Source organism: Mastacembelus armatus, chromosome 24 (genome assembly GCF_900324485.2).
Source record: "Mastacembelus armatus chromosome 24, fMasArm1.2, whole genome shotgun sequence".
NCBI classification, from domain to species: Eukaryota; Metazoa; Chordata; class Actinopteri; order Synbranchiformes; family Mastacembelidae; genus Mastacembelus; species Mastacembelus armatus.
The window spans coordinates 7,539,017-7,559,584 of record NC_046656.1 but is presented as its reverse complement, the minus strand read 5'-3'; the positions used below and the strand labels follow the sequence as shown (position 1 = coordinate 7,559,584).

The window sequence follows — 20,568 nt, the reverse complement described above, 5'->3', positions numbered from 1 at the left end:
AATGCACACACTGGAATGTCAAGATACTGTCTGTAATGCACATGTGTTTACCCAGACAGCTAAACAGATATGGTACCTTGTAGCATATTCTTGTACACAAGTATGTTTTTATCAAAATACACTTCATAAGGTATTTGTGCACATTCTCGTATCTGTAGGCCATAAGATGTCTTTGATTTAATGGTGATAGTCATAATTGCAGGTCTCATATTTTCCCATAAACTGTACATCAAATACTGTATATCACTGCAATAGCTGCAAAATGATTTATACATTTTTCTTAACATGGCGTATACACCAAAAGGTATTATCAGAACAGGAGGCAATCTGTCAAATAAAATATGAAAAATTGTATCAATATCTTATTTCATTCATGGATGCAGGAGTCAGCCCACTCAACTTAAGTACAGTATCTAGCAAGCATGGGCTCGACCAGCTTGGCCAGAAAATATTAGTAATTTGCATATTCTGTGGTAAAAAAAAACCCTGAAAAAACTATTGTATAATGCAGCCATAGTATTAACTTAGGATTGAAATGAATGAGGCTCTATCTTGGAAAACAATACATATTTTTCCAAATACATCAGTGGTGTTGTCATGCTTATGATAGAGGACTGAACACAAAATATCTGCATCATCAAAATTCCAGAAATATGCACCTTTACCTTTAAAAGAATAATTTGGTACCATTTAACTTTACTAACTTTACCACCTCCCTCAGGCTAATTTGTATAATAATTTTGACAAAGTACATAATTATCAGTGACAAATCCCTGTTGGTTTGAGAAACAGAGAAGCAATCGTAATTAAACCAATAAAAAATATTTTTAATGCTACCAGAGTAACAAAAGAAAGGAATCACAGTCGTGAATAGCAAAACTGCCATGGTAACCATGATGACATGCATTTACACATGCTCTCTGAAGTTTAATTCAATAGCAGTCTTAACATTCTTTGGGTCTTATACAATAGCTGCATGTGTTTGTTCCAGCCCCAGCCTCATGTATCGAAGGGTATGTCTGCCTAAGATGACAGAGATGGCACAGTGCCCGAAGACCCTGCACTGCATTCCAATGGCCATTAATTGAGTACCTGCCCATCATCTCGTTCCTGATTGATGACATAATTAAAGACGGGCCTGTTTGATGGAGATGCCTGGCAAACTTCTCTGTCTGTTGGCCTTTGTGTGGATCTGAGGCCCAGGTCCCTGGAGATTTGGTCTGTCACTAACCTAGCGTCAGTGCGAGGAAGAGCATGTCTTCATGTGTCTGAGTGTGTGTATGTGTGGACGGAGCTCACAGTCCTGCTCTCCTTAACAATGAGCATAGCTTCAAGCTTGGAGAAGCTGATTAAATTAAAGTGCCTCACAGGCAATCATGCCAAGGTCAAAGAGATGCTGTGCAAACTGCTTTTGGCAACCAACTTTCCTTGGTGTGTGGAGACGCTTATCAGCAGACGTGTGTGGTTTAGGCTCAGGAGTGGCTGAACAGTCTTAGAACGTGGAAAATTGAATTGTCACTGTTGATTTTGCTGCTTGCATAGCAGGGAGAAAATGAACTTTCAACAATACACAATATGAGGTCCTGGTCTGTGCCTTGTACAACAAAGATCCCATTGTCTCTGGGATCAGTGTCACTGAGAATCAGTCAGCTGTGTTTTTTTCAGATGACTAGAAAATCTTTCGATTAGTGTCTTAGCCATGCTTTATATCATATTATTTATTATACTTAATAAATGCAGATGCTTCTCTGCAAGGGGGGTCACTGAATAGTTAACTGTGTATAAAATTATGTCAATCATATACCGTAGCTCTCAAAGTTGTCCGAACTCTGAGAACCCAATTAAACCCAATTAAAAACAATGTGTGAATGTGTGTTATTAAAGCAACGCTATCAAAACACCAAATGAGGGAACATGCTTTATATCCTGAGACTATCTGTATACTGTATATTTAGGACTTTTCACACAGAAAAGGCAACAATTATCTATACATTTATATTAATTACAGTCATAATTCCTAAAACTTTAATTAAATTAAATCCTATTTTTGATTTATGCTTGGCATCACTTCAGCAATAGCCATACAGTGTGTTTTCATTTACAGTGGTAATTACTTCTCTGTATAGGAGCTGTTATTATTGGAGGTGGAGTCTGCCATTCTTGTGCTGAATTCAAATGGCCTACATACACACACACAGGACTCACATGGAATGAAGCATGCATTTAATCCAGCTACACTTTTTGGTATTTAATTAATATTTGTTAAGACACACATAATACCATGTAATGGCCCTGTGATGGACTGGTGACCTGTCCAGGGTGTACCCCTGCCTTTCACCCAAAGAGAGCTGGGATAGGCTCCTGCAGATCCCTGTGACCCTGGTTAAGGAGTAAGCAGGTATAGATGATGGATGGATGGATAACACCAGTTAATCCTGGGTCTTCACCAGTTACAGCTTTTACAGCAATGACATAAAAATCACTGAAGAAAACTAACAAAGTTTTGTGGTCTGATGAGACATTCAATGATGAAACATGCATACTAAATGTTATGTTTGGTATTAGCAAAAATGCTCCACACCATGAAGTCTAGCGGTAGAAGCAATGGGGATCCCTTCCCTGCAGTAGGCCCTTGGTGCCTTGTGAACGACAAGATTGATTGAATTCAACAAAATACACAGAAATCATCTGCTGAAAGTTTGCAGGAAAATGTCTGAGAAGATAAAACTAAAGCCAAAGCCAGACAGGAACCGTTTGAAAACAACAAAGTGCTGTGTTGGAGTGAGAGTCCAGACCTCAGTCCAATCTAGAATTTGTGGCTGGACATGAGACACACTGTTCATTCACATACCTCATCCAGCTTGACAGAGCTTGAGCAGTTTGGCAAAGAAAAATGGGGAAAATCTGCAGTGTCCAGACATGCAAACTGAGACAGATCTATTCAAACAGACTCGAGTCTGCAACTGCTGCCAAAGATGCCTTTACTAAATATTAACTCAAAATGGGTGAATTATGCAATGAATTGTCATGTGTTTTAGCTTTGATCTCAAACCAGATCAATTTAGACATTTCTTTTCATTTATTTCTTACATTAAACAAACTGAAAAAACACACACTGTCAAAATTGCAAACATGGCCAGAACCAGTGGGGCCTTGTCCTAAAATCTTATTGCCCCCACCGGTGTCACTGTTTCTATAGAAAATGACCAAAGGGATGCAAAAATCTAAATCTAAATAAAAAAATAAAAAAACAATACAGAGTTGCAGACTAACCACAAAATGACCACAAAGAGACATAAAAACAAACACAAAGACACAAAACAACCCTGAACTGTTTCAAAATGATCATTAAGATGCCAAAAGACCACAAAAAAACATAAAAACAACCCTAAAGTAATGCAACACAACCACACAGAGATGCAAAAGAAAAAGAAAAAAAAAAACTCATGCAGAACACCACGTGTTGCAAAAAAGACCATAAAGAGACACAAAAGAATCCTGAAGTTTCAAAGTGATGGAGAAAAACGCAATACTGCTGCAAAAATGATTCTGCACAACTGACAGAGGGACAACAAACACAGGTACAATCCGTGGTAATTATGTGAAATTGATGTGAATTCCACTGCGGTGAATATAGGTATCATCACTCCGTGATGTTACTTGTACTTACTCACCTGGCTCTTGTTCTCTCCATCTGCCGACACCATCCTGCTCTCTCTCCTCTCCATCTATGTCGTCCTCTCCCCCTCTTTCTGCTGTCGACCAAAGAGGAAACATAATTTCAAATCTAATAAGAAGTATAAATTGATCCATCAAAATGTATAACATTATTCTTATTGAATATTGGGTTGGTGCAGGCAGTGCAGACAGGGAATGTCATTTTGACCTTATGCTCTCATCTGATTGTATTTATTGTAAAGGAAAAAGTATGTCCAGCAAAGAAATGAATGGGATCCCTTCATTAGTTTAACTAAGGAGATGCTGAAGTCGTAAATACCTTAGTTAAGTGTAATTTTTACAGTATGTAACTGTACATATGTAGTTCACTCATTAAAAGAATATGTCATAGCCTGATTTGCTAATTATTAGCCATGTGTTTTTATTGATGTAAATCAGTCACGTGGAATTTATGTTTTATGATCAAATTTTGTTTTCTATCATTTGTGTAACAAGCACGATTGTGCATAATTGCAATGCTTCACAATAATGTTTGCCACTGCTATTTCATCTCCACTTGAAAACACCAAAATGAACCAGCTCCTGATTAATGTTACGATTAGCAGCTAAGCTAACGTGCTTTGAAAACATTCACACAATGAAACTATGACCAGACTTTTTCTGTGTCACAGTATTGACCAGTTTGGCCCATTGCTCTTGGCTCTAACAGGCTCTGTCAGAAAAGTCAGCATTTTTATTTTGCTAAAGCTTCAACTTTACCTCTGGTTTAATCAGCGACGCTTCTTCTTCTTCTCCTTCGCTTTAACACCGCGGGTTAGTAAGCCTTTAAAAAACCTTAATCAATATTTGAAACTGTAATTATTTGTTTCTAACAGGCAAGTTCATAAACTTTTTTAGTTGTGCTGAGATTAAATTTAAGTTTGCTTGAGAACAATTCAAACTAAAACTGCTCTGATTGTAAAATAACACACATGAAAAACTCCAAGAGGGCATGAATATTTTCAGCACGTACTGTAAATACTGCATAGTGCTTATAAAACACAAGGTTTTAATAACGGTGGAATTGCTTCCATTTCGGTAACAGCACACCAACTTAATGTCGTTTTAATAACAACCCATTCCTCAGCTGCTCGACACTTTCACAAAATAATTGAAGTGCTAAAAAGCATGAGTACAGTTTGTTTACTTGTTCACAAACAAGGAAAGCGTGTCTCCCTCCTCTGTTTAGATTAAACAGAGCAGAAACAGAGACAGTGGTGTGTGCCGAACAAAAGGATAAAGTGTTGACTGAGGATGGAGCTGAATGAGCGATGTCCAATCAGCAGCTGCTTATATTCCTCAGTGGTTTTCAGGGATGTCTGTGGCTAATGACTCACCATTGGAGTGCCTCCACATCCCATGGAGAGATTCAGATCTGCAGGCCAAGTTTGAGCGCTATCAGATGGTTGTGTCTGAACACCAGTGGCGTCTGCAGCATATGCTTAATTGGCAGTTTGAGCCTCTGCTCTGCTGTCGGTGTTCCAAGTCATTAACATGTAATGTGCACCCCGGACCTGGGGCTCGTAAGAACCATTGCTACTCCCCATAACATTTAACCAGCTTTGAGCTGCACTTTCCCCAGCTGTGAGACAAAGGGCTTCTGCTTTTTGTCTCCGATGGACTCCTCTCCAGTCTGGCTCTGTGAACTGTCACCACATCTCCACATTGTGCCCTTTTCCCCACACTTTCTCATGGGACTGCTGGTCGGGCTGTGGCTGGTTTTTGTCTCCACTACTTACAGTGTGAGGGACAGATAAAGAGAGAGAGCAGGATAGTGTGAGTTGTTAACAGCTTGTTAAACATGTCTGTTTAATTCAGCACCACTCTCACCCCTCCACTGATCTCAAATGCAACATTCATCTCCTCTAATGCTAATGCGCTGGGCTTTTATGGTCCAGATATAGAGAAAATCAATTCATAATGTCTCACTTTCCCATGCCGTTGCTAGATGTGTGAGACTGTAACAAGCTTCCAAATTAGATGAAGATGTTTGTTTGGGACTGCAATAATTTGTTTCTTCTGAGAGAAAGCTGTACTGGAAGACATGAAACTGGAAACGGTCGTTCAAAAGAAGGAGGGAGGCATTTGAATTTTTAACAAGTCAAAAAACTCTCAATAACAAGACTGTCAGCAGGTGGTTGGAGGATTGTGGAACCAGCAATAGTACATTTCCTGTTTATTTCTTGCAGCCAGGCAGAACTGAAAAACAGATTGATTTCCCTGTGATAAAAAGACTCAGTGTAGCTACTGCACACACATATTCTTGTTTGCATTGACTGTACTGAAATCATATAAATAGCAGAGAGCTCATTAAAATCCACTACAGCTCTGGGAGAATTAAAAAAAAATCAACAATTATCTTACAGGAATCGAAAAAATCTAGCATTTTTTAAATTATAATACAGAAGTTGCCATGCAATTAGTATATGGGAACAAAAAAATATTCACATAATGTGGAACCAAAATTTGGTATTAAACAGAACCACACTCAAGACAAACAGACGTTAGCTGTATCTAATTATGATAACAAAGGAGAAATACTTTGGATGCTTACATGTTGATTTTAGTGCTTAATTTGAATATTACAAAGTGGAAGAGTTTGCTAAGTTTACCACTGATTCCTTCTATCTACCTTAAGCGTTTTTTCAAGATTTTGATTGGTTGAAAGGCGTGGATTCAGACACTGTGATGTAGGTATTTATTTGACATTGTAAATGAATGGATCGGTATTAAAGAGTAAATCGGTAAATAAAGAGCTATAGGTTTATTTTAATAAGCACTAACCATTCGATGAAATGATAAATTTCACAGGGAAAACCACATTGTCATTACCATATTTTCCCTGATTGCAGTGAAAGAGTTGTAGGAGTTAGGAGAGAAGGCCAGAAACTAAATGTGAACATAAAGAAATAAAGACAACCTCTGCACCCGATACGTCACTCGTGTGTGAGTCAAATCACAACACGGTCTAACTAACATAGACATGAGACACAGCAACGGCCTAAAACCTGCTGCCAACACCAGCCAACAGTGTCTGGATGTATATACCGATTCTTAATAAAAGTAACTTCAGATTTCAGACTGACTATAACTGAGTGCACATCAAAAGCTATTTTTCTAGTGTTACATCAGCTGCAGTCATTCCATCACAAATGCAAGAATATGTTTTACTCATCAAAGCCTAGTTTGTGGGCCTGCAGTAACAGACCTTCAGTATGGAGGGTATTTATGACTTCAGCCCACTGAATGCATCTGCGAACATGACATCATGACTCAAGGAGACTTTATAACTCCTCACCCTGGTCTAAAATTATTGTTGCATGATTTCTCATATCATTATGAAGTAAGGTGGAAGCGATTCTGAAACAGTGAAACAATGCTCACCAGCCCTGAATCTATGTCACCTAAAATGTGCTGGCACAATCTTTTCTTTGAATTTGAGCAACATAGAAATTATTACTCTTATTATTAAATTAGATACCAAGGTTTCTTGGTAATTGAATTTGATGAATTGAGTGAACGATCTGCTGGACATGTAACCAACTTATCTTAACTTACTGCACAAGACTGAACTTTTGATTATAAGATTCATAAAAAGGGACTTTTAAGACTGTTACTGAATGCACAGATGATGAAAAAAGAGCAGCTACTTTAAGTTTTTCAGTGTGGAGGAACTTGGTTATAACTAAACACACTAAAGTTGACATCTTTACGGTGTGCAGACTCTATCATCAAGGTTCCTCATAAGTCATGTTTGGAAAACTTGACCTTCAATGAGCTAGTCACTGTCAGTGTCATAAATTCACACCCATCAGGCCTTGCTGAAGAAGGAATTTGTTTTGACTGTCATCAGGCCCCAAAAAATGCAATAACTGTTAAATGGTTCAGTTTGCAACTTTTCCGCTCCCCTGTTTTGGAGAACTTGTGGCCATCTAATATTTATTGCTTTACTCCCCAACCTTTTTTAAGTATAATCATTAGACTTTTCTCGAAAAAGAAACTTGTATCTGTGCACAGATATTTAATTATTGCCAATAATTCTCCCTGGGCTGAGGCCTTGCTCACACTAAATTTGTGTCTAACATAAAATTTTAAAAAAAGAGAAGACATTGTCCGAGTTTCATCCTTGTAACCCCCAAAAAGCCATGAGTGTTTTTCTTTCACTGTTCATCACTGTCTTCATTCATTATGGGTCTTAGCAGATGGTAAGTCCTGCCCAAGGTCACAGCTGCTCTGTCCCACCTGGAACTGCGACTTCTTTGACCCACTGGCCCAACATATGGAGGTGCTACTGTGCTCCATGTGGTCCAGGAGAGAAAGTTAAACTTTAATCTGGCCGCCTACTGGAGAATTTGCTCTAAGTTTCCCTGACAGGTGGTGTTTTAATTATTGACAATACCAGGTTCATATTTAGTTTAGCCACAAATGACTTTTTCCATTAAGAACAACAACCTGCAGCCAGAGCCAAGAACTTACAGCAAATGTGAAGCAACTTTGAGCATTCCTGCTTTTCTCCCCCACTGTTATGTACCATGCATGCATAAGCATCTCATCCAGCTTGCACTTCTACAACATTAATATTGTATATGTTTGAAAGTTTGTGTTGCCGTCGGTGGAAGCACAGTTAGTTTCAATCAAAGCAACCAGACATGGAGGAAGTGTTGTTTAGATTCCTACCAATTATTCCTGTATACTGGTTTGTTTGGGGAAATCACCTTTGCAGTGATAAAGGGACCCACCACCGCGATATATGCTAGATGGAGAAGGGACCAATTAGCATACAAATATGCACATGTTTCACTGTGTGTGTTTTCTTGTATAAACAACCAAAGATGAATTGTATACTAAAGAAAAATGTGCCGGAGACAGTGAAGGCACATACACTGTTAGTTTGAAAAACAAGTGAAACTCCTTGAATAAGTTCACAGTATATACTGTACAACAAATGAACTGAGTCTTCCGAGCCACAGTGCCACTCACTTATGCATGCACATAATTAAGACACATTTAGACAGATGAGGGAAATTATGCATTATTATGTAAAAAAAAAAAAAAAGAAAAAAGTGCAATGTAACAGTTTGATTTCTACACATTGTTAACAGTTTGCTCTGTGATCTCTCTGGATATCTAAGCTCCTAGCACCAAACATGACATGTACCAGGTACATGTCTAATGAGGGAATTCATAATAATGTATGTCTAAAGCTGGCTATATGTCTGTGCTTTTAGTTCAGTGGCTTTTAAAGGGATCATTCTTTTGACTGTATAACACTGAAGCAATCACACTACGCTTCAGTGCAATGCAACTAAATACATTTATATAAATACAATTTTAAGTTACTTTGCTTGAGTATTTCCACTGTATGCTAATCCCATGCACTGAACCTTAGAGGGAACTATAGTGCCTTTTACTATACTACATTTATTTAACAATGACAGGCAAAATACAAGCTTAACAGTGTATAAAGTAGATCAACCTAGTTTCACCTCAAACAGTGAAATGCTTCTTACTCATAAATGCATCAGTGTTAACGGTCAAACAATAGATAATATGTAACACAAGGGCCATTTTTCAGCATTATCAGTAATTTTACTTTTACATTTAGCTGATAACACTACAAACTCTTTACTTTATCATACTGCTCTTTTTACTTAAGTAAAAGATTGGGACACCTCCCCTCAGTCTGTCTGACACTGCAGGGAGTGGAGGGCATGCTGGTAACACAGGGACAGCAGTTTACTTCCTAAACACACAACTTGATGTTTGCACAATGATGAATGTATCATCCCCCTCATTGTCATTTACTCTTTCCGAGAATATCATGCTGTCAGATGTCTACTGTGAATACATTTTCATAAATCAGCTTAGAAAATAGAAATACTGGATATAACCCAGGGTACATTGCAAACAGTAGCTGCTAATAGCTAATTTGTTATACATTTAATAGTGCCAATTTAACCAAACAGGGCTGGAGTTTTGGTTCACAGTTAGCTGACAGACTAAGTCATAACCTACTGTTTATATTCCCACTACACTACTAAAATCGGGTATGGATGGGGGTGGATGGGGTGTCTGGTAGGGTTTGAGTCGACAACCACAGTGTCAAAGATTTAAGAACCCTGTGTTTGAATATGCTGCAAACAGATACAACAGACTGTAGTATTAGTGCCTCTGACCATGCAAACTTTACAATATTAGTATTTATTGCAGGATTCTGTTCGCAAGTTGCATCATACTGTATACAGCAGGAGTTGCTCTTCTTGTGTCGACACCTGTAAATGCCTTCTAGACCTTTGAGGATTGCACTCAGTTTGACAGCAGTTTTCACAGTAAAACTCATTTTATCACTAATTAGGACTTGGTACAGCTGGCAAGTCATTTTTCCTAAGCATTAAGAGGAAATAAAACTGCGTTTATTGTGAATATTTTTAAGAAAGTACTGTGGTTTTCCTGTTTTGAAAGCCAGTCTTATTGCAGACACTAAACACTTGCAAGACAGGATTCAGTTCATTTTGGAACAGAAAATGTCTCGCTTATCTCATTGGAACTGAGAACATTTTCTTTGTTGCTGAAACAGAAAAACATGCATGACTTCTCTTTCCCCTCACACAGTATTGTTCTGCTCAGCAATCTAAAATTGGGAGGGCAAATTGAATTTGCATCTCAAACCAGCGATTGCTTCAAATATCCCATGTGTTTAATGTTTAAATGCTGTCGGAGGAATTCCTATAGAGCCTGTGCAGTGTTTTTGTCTCTTTCAACTCACAACATCAAAGTTTAATAGCATCAAAAAGAGTAAGCACCTTCAGGAAACAGCAGGGCTCAAGAATAAAGAAAACAGAGCTTGCAGGGCTATTTTCTTCACAATCAAACAAGATAAACGCAAACCATGCTACTCGCTTTGACCAATTTTCCATTCATTTACGATCCATATGATAAAGTAGACCAAGGTGATGCTAAATTGATTTAGTCAGATTTTACTTAATGTTCATAGCATCCACTGTTTACAGCAAACGGGCAGAAATCCAGTGGCCCGTCCTGACACACATTAGCCTGATGTACTGTGAAAGAAGCAAAGGCCTCACCTGCATTCAGTTCTTAATTAAAGGCTACTAAGGGCAATGAAAGATGGGAATAACAACAGAGCACAGCTTTAAACCTGCAAGTTCAATGTTAAGTCTAGCAGATGTCGATGTTTGTAATACCTGGAATAAGATTCCTTTAAATTGCACCCTTTAATGACTTTTCCTCCATACTGAGGCTGATTAGAAGATACTTAAATGAGGATCACAAAGTGAAGCTGTTAGAGAGCTTGTACTAAGCAGAAAATTGAATGTTCTTTTGGCAGTGAAAGATAAAAAAAAAACAGCTACTCAGAGCTAACACCTGTTCAGTAAACAATTCAAAGGCAGACAGCCACATTTCATTAGTTCCTGCCATATGGAGTATGACAAACACAACCATTTTCTTTCAAACGAGTCACAACATTCACAAATGTTAGCACATAAATTGTGCTGGAAAACACTGCAATGATTGTTTTTTTTTCAGTGTTCAGACAATTAACTTGGTGAACTAGTGATGACTGCACCAGCTCTAAATCCAGATTTAGCCAAGCTTACCAAGTGAATATTCACACACACACACACACACACACACACACACACACACGTATACTTGGAATTATATATCACTATATACTTTGGTTTTAATTTCTAAAGAGCAACTAAATCTATGAAATAAATGTAGCGAAGTATAAAATCAAATAAAAGAATCTCAAATGTGTAATCAAATGCAAAACATTCAGTTACTTTCAACCACTGGTTGCCACCAAATGTTTACACCTTCTAAGTGAAGTAGAAACTGCTGAGCTGATTAATTTCAATGACAAGCTAATGTTAGCTTGCTAAGGTGTCACATTTAAACTGGGGGGTAATTAAATATATTATGGTAGGCATGTCTTAACCTGACATTTGATGACAAATGCTGCTTGGTTAGCATGTACACTGGAAATATTTTGAATTGCATCTCACAAAAATAACACAACAATCTGATCAAGATAAGTTACCTCCCACTAGCTCTAAACAGCATGAGACATTCATATTGCTTCATGTATGTATTTAATAATATTATACTTAAAAAGTAATACCTACATCAACAAGATTGCTAATTACATTTAATATATTGTTTGCTCCCCTATAACTGTGCTATGCTGACACCCTGTTTGCGTAGTCGATTGCTTTTCATTAAAGATTTCAACCCTCTAATGCTGCAACCAAGCTGAGTAAATGCTTTTTGGTACTAGCTAGTGGTTACAAAGAACTTGTGAAGAACCATATGCACAAGTTTGACCTAATCCTGATAAATGCACAAGGGTGAGATCACACACTGAATCTTTCATGGTACTTGTTACACAACACTCAAGAAGAAGAGAATAGCAAAGTAGATGATTTTAGTGTGAAAGCCTCAGTTCTCTTCCCCCATTTGGCCTCCCCCCCAAAAAAAGCCTACAATTTTGCAATAACAAATCACATTTTGACATTTAGGGATTTTGAGAAAAATACCAATTTCCTGCTCAAAATACCAGAGTGGCACACCCGTTTGTGTTTCAGCTGAATACATGCGGTTAATTGTCATAGTGAATTAAGACTAATGTGGGTTTTTTTTTTCTTTTTTGTTGGGCTGGAGGTTACAAAGGCAACACTGGGATGTGGTCATGAGGAGAAAAAAAGTTGGGCTTTGGCAGGACACACAGATTTGGAGAATGAGCCCATTCTGGGATTTAGTTGTGCCATACAAGTAGAATGAGAGAGTATCCTGGATTTTCCCCAGCTGAACGCTAAGCTGTGGTGGCTACGCTAAGATGTCTCAAGCTTCCCATATAGAAATAAGAGGATAACTTGGCATGGTGTGGTACAGCACACATGCTTAACCCAGAATTACTAGTGTCTGACCCAAAATAGATTTAGCTAGGCCCATGTTCCTGTACAAACTCTACTCAAGACAGCTTGACAGCTTTTGCCAACACACAAAACTAATGTAAAAGACAAAGAATGTGGGATCATTCATGGGAGCCCAACAATAAATGTATAAAGTTTCATTTCTTTGATAAATACATTGAAAAGTTTTGTAAAATAAATAGAGTGATCACTTAAATCCAAGGGCTCCTTTATTTCCAAAAAGCTTCACTTAAGTATTTACAGTTTGTGCAAAAACATTTAAAGGTTTCAAGGACTTTACATTGTAAGTTCAACCTCAAGGCACATACATGGAACAACATCAATATTTCATCATGAGAACAGAAAATTTAACTTTGGTTCCTAAGAAAACGTCTTGGTGTGGAATGGCTAATGTAACACTGCGAGTGTCTCAATGAGAAGCCAAGATGTCAAAGTATCCCAACAAAGCCGTTTTACATGCACTGTAAATTTCCAGCCTACTCATACTCTGTCTCAACCATTCCTGGATGGCCGCTTTAAAAATAATAATAATAAAAAAAAAACACGTTAAGGTCCAAAATCTGGTATGACTAAAATGAAAGGCTATGAATCTAAATACAGTACATGCAAAAATCCTTGACTGTATGCCACTGGCTAATAGATATTTGCAGTGAAGGTTTTGCCCACAGGAAGAAAAAATGACTTTAAACCTATTTAGTTTCAACCACAGACATGTTCTCTCAGTGATTGAAAACAATTATTCCAATATGAATCGATGAGTTTTAAGGGAAATTACTTCTCGGCACCCTGAAAGAGTAATAAACTGACGGTAGCAGTCTGTAATTCATTTCGTGTAATTCCCTTGGTCACAGCATTGCAGCTGTGTTCTTTCATCAAGCACATAGAAAATTAAGAGTAATGTATGCTGCAGAACAACCATCGAAGCTCCCTCCCAGTCTGGTTGAATCATTTGCCATGCACCACTTGACTAGTGGCACCATGGATGAACAGTCTCTCGTTAGCTACTGTGTGTCACGCTTAGTGTTGTCCTTCCTGTTACTTTCTGAGAAATGTGCTTTCTGTTCTTCTGTCTCTTTAGATCTCATCTTTTCTGTTCCTTGTCTTCCTCCCACTTAAAACTCTCTGTGGCTAATTGTTCAGTCCTGCATAAAAGGTAAGGCAAATATATCTGTCTCTGTTACACATTCACAGACAGGGGAGATTCTATATGTTGTAAGTTTGACCTGATTTTGTATGATCAGCACGTGGAGAAAAACAGGGTTTTCATCTCAAACAAAAACATTTTAAATGATACATAATGTCGATGATCAAGTGTTTCTACGGGTTCTATGGTTATGATCAGCTGGTGCAGCATGTAGCAAACCACAAGTGAACTGTCGGTAGGTAAGGGGCTCAGTCAGTTAGCTTCATGATTGTTAATCAGGGTGGATCACAGCGCAGGGCAGGGCATCTTGGCGTTTCTGTGTATTGGATATGTGCTGATATGTGGATATTAATAAAAAAGGATTAAAAGAAAAAACGGAGATGCTTTGATAACCACAGAAGAGCTCAGCAATAATAAACCCCACATAAAAAAACCCATCTAAACAAGTTTTCAAATCTCATTTGTGTAAAACAAGTGTACAGCATTTGCCGGGGAATGAGATCATTACAATGCAAATCAAACTATTTTACAATTGTTTTCAATTAAAGGACCAGTTTGATATTCAGCAAAAAAATGCTTATTTACTTTTTTGCCAACAGTGATGAGAAATCTGATACCACTCTCATGTCTGTAAGGTAAGCATTAAGCTAAAAGCCACAATACGGTTTGCTTAGCATACCCTAAAGTATGGAAAAACCCTGCCTGCTCTTCCCAAAAGAACAAATTACACCTACCAACATTTTTAAAACCTACAAATCAACACAATATGTCTGTCTTTGTTTAATCCAAAGACAAAGACAAAGGGTAAAACTGTGAAATTAGAGCCAATTTCCTCTATTTTTAAAAGAGCCAGAGCTGTTTCCACTATTTCCACTATGCTAAGCTAAGTGGATGCTAGTGGTAGCTTCATAATTAGCCTGCAGGTGTGAATGGTATCAATCTTCTCATGTAAAGTTGAATAAAAGTATATCCAAAGTTGTTTGGTAATTTTTTTTCAAGACATCTACATTTGTTTTAACATTGTTGCAGAAATGAAACTGTAACAAAGAGATCAAATGTATGCCTGTTGTATTATTAATACACAGTAGGACACTAAATGACAGGTTAAGTCAAATTATTTCATTCAGTGTTTGTTAATCTCTTGGTTAAACACAAATCAGGCATAAGGCTGTGGACATGCATGCATTACTTCAAATCAATATGATCATGATCTGAGCTATTGTTGGAATTACAATTGGATCCACTGCTTTTGAGCTACTCTGACTGCTGAGACAAACCCTTCCAGAGTAAAGCTCCACACTCAGGAAAAACTGGAGTACAAGCCCTTAAAAACCATATTAACCCCAAATGCTCAGCCTAGTTTGTGTTGATTCTCTACTGTGTACATTCGTGCAGCTGAATCTGCGCGCCTCACAAAGAGTTAACACGCTCCGTCTCCCGGTGTAAGCTCCATGCAGCCAAGTGAAAATAAGGTCCACATAGTTTTCTCCCTTTTTTGGTTGAGGATTATGAGGACAGGAGGAAAAGAAAGCGAGGGAGCGGAGGGGTCAGTGGTGGGAAATCTTTATGCTTGGCCCCTCAAAATAAAATCTTGTCAAATCAAATAAAATCTTCTTAAGAAGTGCATAATGAAGACCTCTTACTGGTACCTCACATGCAAGAACAGCCACCACAAGCTATGAGCTGAGGGGCAAGAAAACAAGTGTTTTAATTGAGTCCTTGCAGAGATCAGAGGTTTAGAGACATACAGGGGCAGTCTGATACAGAAAATGACGGCAGACTGGGTGAGAATCATTGTTTCAGAAACTAATTTTGTGGAGTGAGCAGGTGCATTGTTGAGGTGAGTAAACCATAAATGAAGTAGGCAGTCTCATCAATGGAGACAAAAGGATAAATGATGAGACACTAGATGAGCCCCTCAGTCACAACTGTGTGCTGTGAGCACCATGGGCGGAGTGCGATCTTATTGTTGTAATTTCCTAATTTATCAAAAAGCCTAATGAGTGCCAGGACAAGGCTGAAATAAGTGGGTGTATAATAAGCATTAAGGGTTGTGTCTCTCCACAGACACACACACACACACACGCACATAGGGAGGATCTGAGGCCTTTCACTTGTGATAGACCACACTGGTGAAATTCCATATCATTTAGCCACCAAAACACAGAAAGCACTGTTTGTTTTAAACTATTCCACATCATTAAGTAGCTCGATGAGCAATAATACTCTGAACAATGCTGCTGGGGAATGAGTAATGTTGTCTGGCTAATGGACTCCAGCAGAATGGTGGAAGTAAGGTGATCTCTCTCTGTCTGTTTTACCCACTGTACCTCTGTCCCACACAAGACACTGAGGGAAACTGCCCCCTTGTGGCCTCACTTGCCAAAACAGGGAAAAAAGGAGCAGAACAAATTAAAGATTTTCTTCAAAAGGAGCTGTGTGTCTCAGCACATCCACCCGCCTCATTAGGGATAATAACCCTTTGTTGCTTTTTAAGCTCATGTTAATAATCACAAAAAAATGTGCTGAAAATGACACATCCTCTTTCAGAGTTTTCCAAAAGCACCGTTAGACTAAACTCACCTTTGTTCCACTGTAAATCAATAGAAGAAAGGTGCTTTTAGCTTTTTTTTTTAAAGCACTTTTAGGAAATCTCAGTCCATGTTTTCCAAGAGCACCAAGAGATATTCTCTCTGCACAACAATCCACAATCCCTTACATGTGATCAACACCTCTGTTCATTTTTTGCCGTGCTTCCATTAATAAGAAAGTGCACTTCAGTTCTTTTTTACAACATGCTACCAATAAACTAGTGCTGTATTTTCACTGCGCTCTGATCAGCAGTGTTTGGATTTCCCCTGTGCTGTGTTGCCTTTACTACTGTTCTCGTGTACTGGGGAGGGTTTGCAGCGTGTCAAAGCGCAAAAAGGCTGTACTTTCCTTCTGTGGTTAGCAAAGGATCCCAGCCCTCTAAGCGCCCCAACATTTCCAAGGCTGACAGCGTTCGTCAGAAGCTACACCCAGGGTGCCGTGATTGTACAAATCCATGTTCATGTACAGTACTGACCATTAAAACAACTTTCAAAACCCTGCTGGTTATAAAAAAAGAAACACTTGTATCTCTTTTTCTAAGAATAAAAAAGATAGCAGAGAATCCCACATTATTATCCACAGTATAAATTACATCGTAGACAGAACTTGGAAATATATATATGGTACAGTTATATTTCACTAGAATTTTTATGTTTTTCGTTGTCTACACAAATGGTGTATGTGTGTGCATTTATGCACATATTAGGTGTTTCTGGTGTGTGTGTGTGTCTGTGTGTATGAATGCAGCTGTATTATTTGCAGCTGCATCACGTGTGGCAGAACTCTGTACTGGGCACGTTGCTGCTCTTGCAGTAGGCTATGCTGTTGTTACTGAGGTGACAGTCTCTAAATCCAATGCCCCCATTGGGCGTGTAGATGGGCTGAATGCGGAAATCTCCCTTGAGCAGTTGCTCATTGTTCAGTGCCACTATCTGGAAACTGGTCTCAGTCATCTCCAGAATGGAGTTATCCTTCTTGGTTCCAGCTTCGCAGTAGTCGTCTTTTCTCCTACCTCGGTTGTATTTCCACTTGGTCGAAGATGACCGGCTCTTCCTGTGCATGTGCCAGCAGAACAGACCGAGCAGCGTTATCAGGATGATTAGAATTGCCCCACCTATGATCCCAGCCATTAGCAGTGTGGAGTTGATGCTCTCCTGAGGAGCTTGGTCTTTGCCAGGAGGCTTAGCAGACAAGGCAGGCTTGGTCCTGGCCTCAGAGCATATAGTATCCTCTCCAGGCCTGTAGGAATTAAGGGTGTCCAACACATGCACACAGATCCGATACACAGACCGGGGCTCCAAGTTGGTGAGGCTGATATGCCGCCGACCCCCGCTCACTGTCCGCTCCCGCATTCCTTCGTTTATTTGGCTTTGTCCCCTTTTGACCCAAGTGACCTTATAGGCTGTGACAGTGAAATAGGAATCCCAGTTCACGTCAATATTGGTGGAGTTAATCACATCGAAGGAGATTTGAAGAGGGTCCTCATAAGGAGGCAGGGGTCCAGGTGGGTTGTTATGGATTGGGGGTAAGGGAGGGGAGGGTGAGTCAAAGTAGTTAGGAATGGATGTGGTGATGGGGGTGGAGATCATGGTGGTGATAGGGGTAGTAGGTGGGGGTGGGGGTGTGGAGCGGAGGGTGGGCCAGGGCGGCTGATCAACATCAACTGGGCACTCAATAATATCCAGCGTGAGCTCTCTGATTGCCATGCCACGCACCTTGTCTGGACTCAGGCACACGAACCCCCGGGCGTTAATGGAGGAAGGCAAAGACTTGAGCCACACCACCACCCATTTAACTGCACAGTCACAGCGCCAGGGGTTATTACGCACTATGAGATGCTTTAGGCTTGACAGACTATCGAACACACCCTGTGTTAGAGTCTGAAGCTGGTTGTTCGAGATATCCAATTTTTCCAGCCTATTTAGCCCAGCAAAGGCTGCCACAGGGATCTGGTCAATCTGGTTGTCCTGCAGGCTCAGTTTAAGCAGTGACTGACTGGGTAAGAGGGGAGGAGGAAATGTGAGTGAATTGCGGGCCAGGGCCAGCTCACGGAGGTTGGCCAGGTCCTGGAAGGTCCCTGGTGCAATGCCTTCATCCGTCAGCAGGTTCCCGTCCAGCAGGAGGCGCATTAGGCGTGTCACATTCTGGAAGGCCTCCTCTGCGATAACAGCAATGCGGTTTTCATCCAACCGCAGCTCTTTCAGGTCCTCAGGAAGGCCAATGGGAACACTGCTTAAGTGGTTCTTGGTGAGGAAGAGGAGTTTGAGGCTTATTGCCTCCCTAAAGGCCCCTTCTTCCACCCCCACTGTGGAGATGGAATTATCATCAAGGTGCAGCTCCTCTAATCGAGTCAGCTGGGCAAGGGCTGCCTTGGAGATCGTTTGGATATTGTTCTCCTGGAGATGCAGGATCCTGGTGTTTTTGGGCAGATTGATGGGGAACTCATCGAGCTGGTTGCCATAGAGATAGACTGTCTCCACAGAGGCCAGATTGTGAAGTTCCACAGGGAAGCCAGCATTGTTGATCTGGTTGTTATGTAGATAGAGGACCTTATAGCCCTCCTGTATCCCCAGAGGCACTGATGTCAGGCTGCGTTCATTGCAGTACACAAACGATCGGTCACAGCGACACTCTTCCGGGCAAGAAGCACCCGGTCTGAATTGCATTTGGAGGCTTAGGATAACAGTCAACCAAAATTGCAAGAATGAAGCCCAATCTTTATTCCAGGGTCCAGCCAGAAACTCCATAGTGAAAAAACAAAAAGGGAAAAAAGAAAGCAACAAAAAAAACTGGGTGGGAATAAAACAAGAAAGGCAATGACGTATATATCCACCAAAAACCAGACCCACGAAAAGTTCACCTAGGAGAGTTTGGTAATGATGCAGTTAGCTGGGAAAAGAGCAGGAAACTGTGGGCGTAATCCTGTAAATGCAAGTCCTCAGCTGAAGAGCGATGGTCTCATTAGTGGTGGCCAGTCCTCTGACTGACTCCATCCATGCTGAGACATCAGACCATAGCAGGACTCTTCACTCGTTGCTCCATGCAGAGCACAGGCAGGGCCAATTTGAAGCCACGCAGTAGAGAGCCACCGCAGGCCCCACTCGCCTGTCCGTCATACACTGCTGGTCCCCAACCGGGGCAGAGTCCAAGGGAGGTGACATTTGGATCCAGAGACCTGTGGGAAAACAAAGAAATGCTAGATTAGTATTTTCAGGGGTGGCCTGTCCTCAGAAAAAAGGGCCTCTCTTTTCCTTTCTCCCTTTGTCCCTTTATTAGACATACACACATGTACACACACACACACACACACACATGTACACACACATACCAACTGTCTTTCAGTCTCTCTCACTCACTCCTTCTCTCCCAAACAGACAGACAGAAAACAAAACATAGCGTTCACTGCTGATGTCAAATTATGCATTGGCTATTTTAAAAAAGAGTCAAACCATCTGATAAATATTCAGAACAGCTCTTGCACATCCGGTTTCACAGACATAAAGCAGGCTTTTATCCCTTCCGCTCTATCAAAGGAGGCAATAGAGCACTGCAAGGGGACACACTAATGCATTCACAGAGGTTCTCAGCAACACCAATGTTGCTTAATGGAAAACATGCTAAAAAGAGATAATAAAGACATCTGCTCTTGGTGTGCCAACATGGATGCACAAAAAATAAATAAATAAATAAATTCCTGGATAAAAAAGTTTTGCCTATCTTTCCTTCCTCCTGCTTGTGTAGGCATTGTGGACAGAGGTACATAAGTAAACACAACTGCTTACAGTAAACAGGGCCGATTGTTTTGCCAGTGGCCAGAGGATGAGCTTGTTATTACGTGTCGGCCTGAATACACCATCATCAGATTCGAGCTTTAAAGCTGCAAAGAGTGGAATTACAAAGAAGAGGCGGTAAAGGAATTGAGATCCTGCATTTCAGCTCTTCCCCTTGCTAGAGTGACATACATGAGCTGTCAAATGAAATGGGATTGAAAAATAATTTAGTCCCTCAACCTGCAATAAATGATCAATACAGACTATTTTTCAGCGTGAAGAGGCTTGTAGTAAAGCACAAGGCCGCCGGTTTAGACTGGACCCCTCTAACCATTATTTCACGTTTTATTACCCATCAAACATTTCCCCCCCTCCTCTTCCCCTACAT

At 40.0% G+C, this 20,568-nt stretch overlaps 1 protein-coding gene across 4 annotated transcripts in view; it reads right to left on the bottom strand.

Annotated features, from left to right (window-relative positions):
- Positions 1 to 12,865: 12,865 nt before the first annotated feature.
- Positions 12,866 to 20,568, bottom strand: part of flrt2 (fibronectin leucine rich transmembrane protein 2) — a 53,229-nt gene continuing 45,526 nt past the window's right edge. For all 4 annotated transcript variants that reach the window (XM_026318543.1, XM_026318542.1, XM_026318541.1 and 1 more), the window contains one exon: positions 12,866 to 19,585. In XM_026318543.1, the coding sequence (XP_026174328.1) occupies positions 17,178 to 19,157 (1,980 nt within the window). In that variant the 5' untranslated portion in view covers positions 19,158 to 19,585 and the 3' untranslated portion in view covers positions 12,866 to 17,177. The remainder of the gene's footprint in view (positions 19,586 to 20,568) is intronic.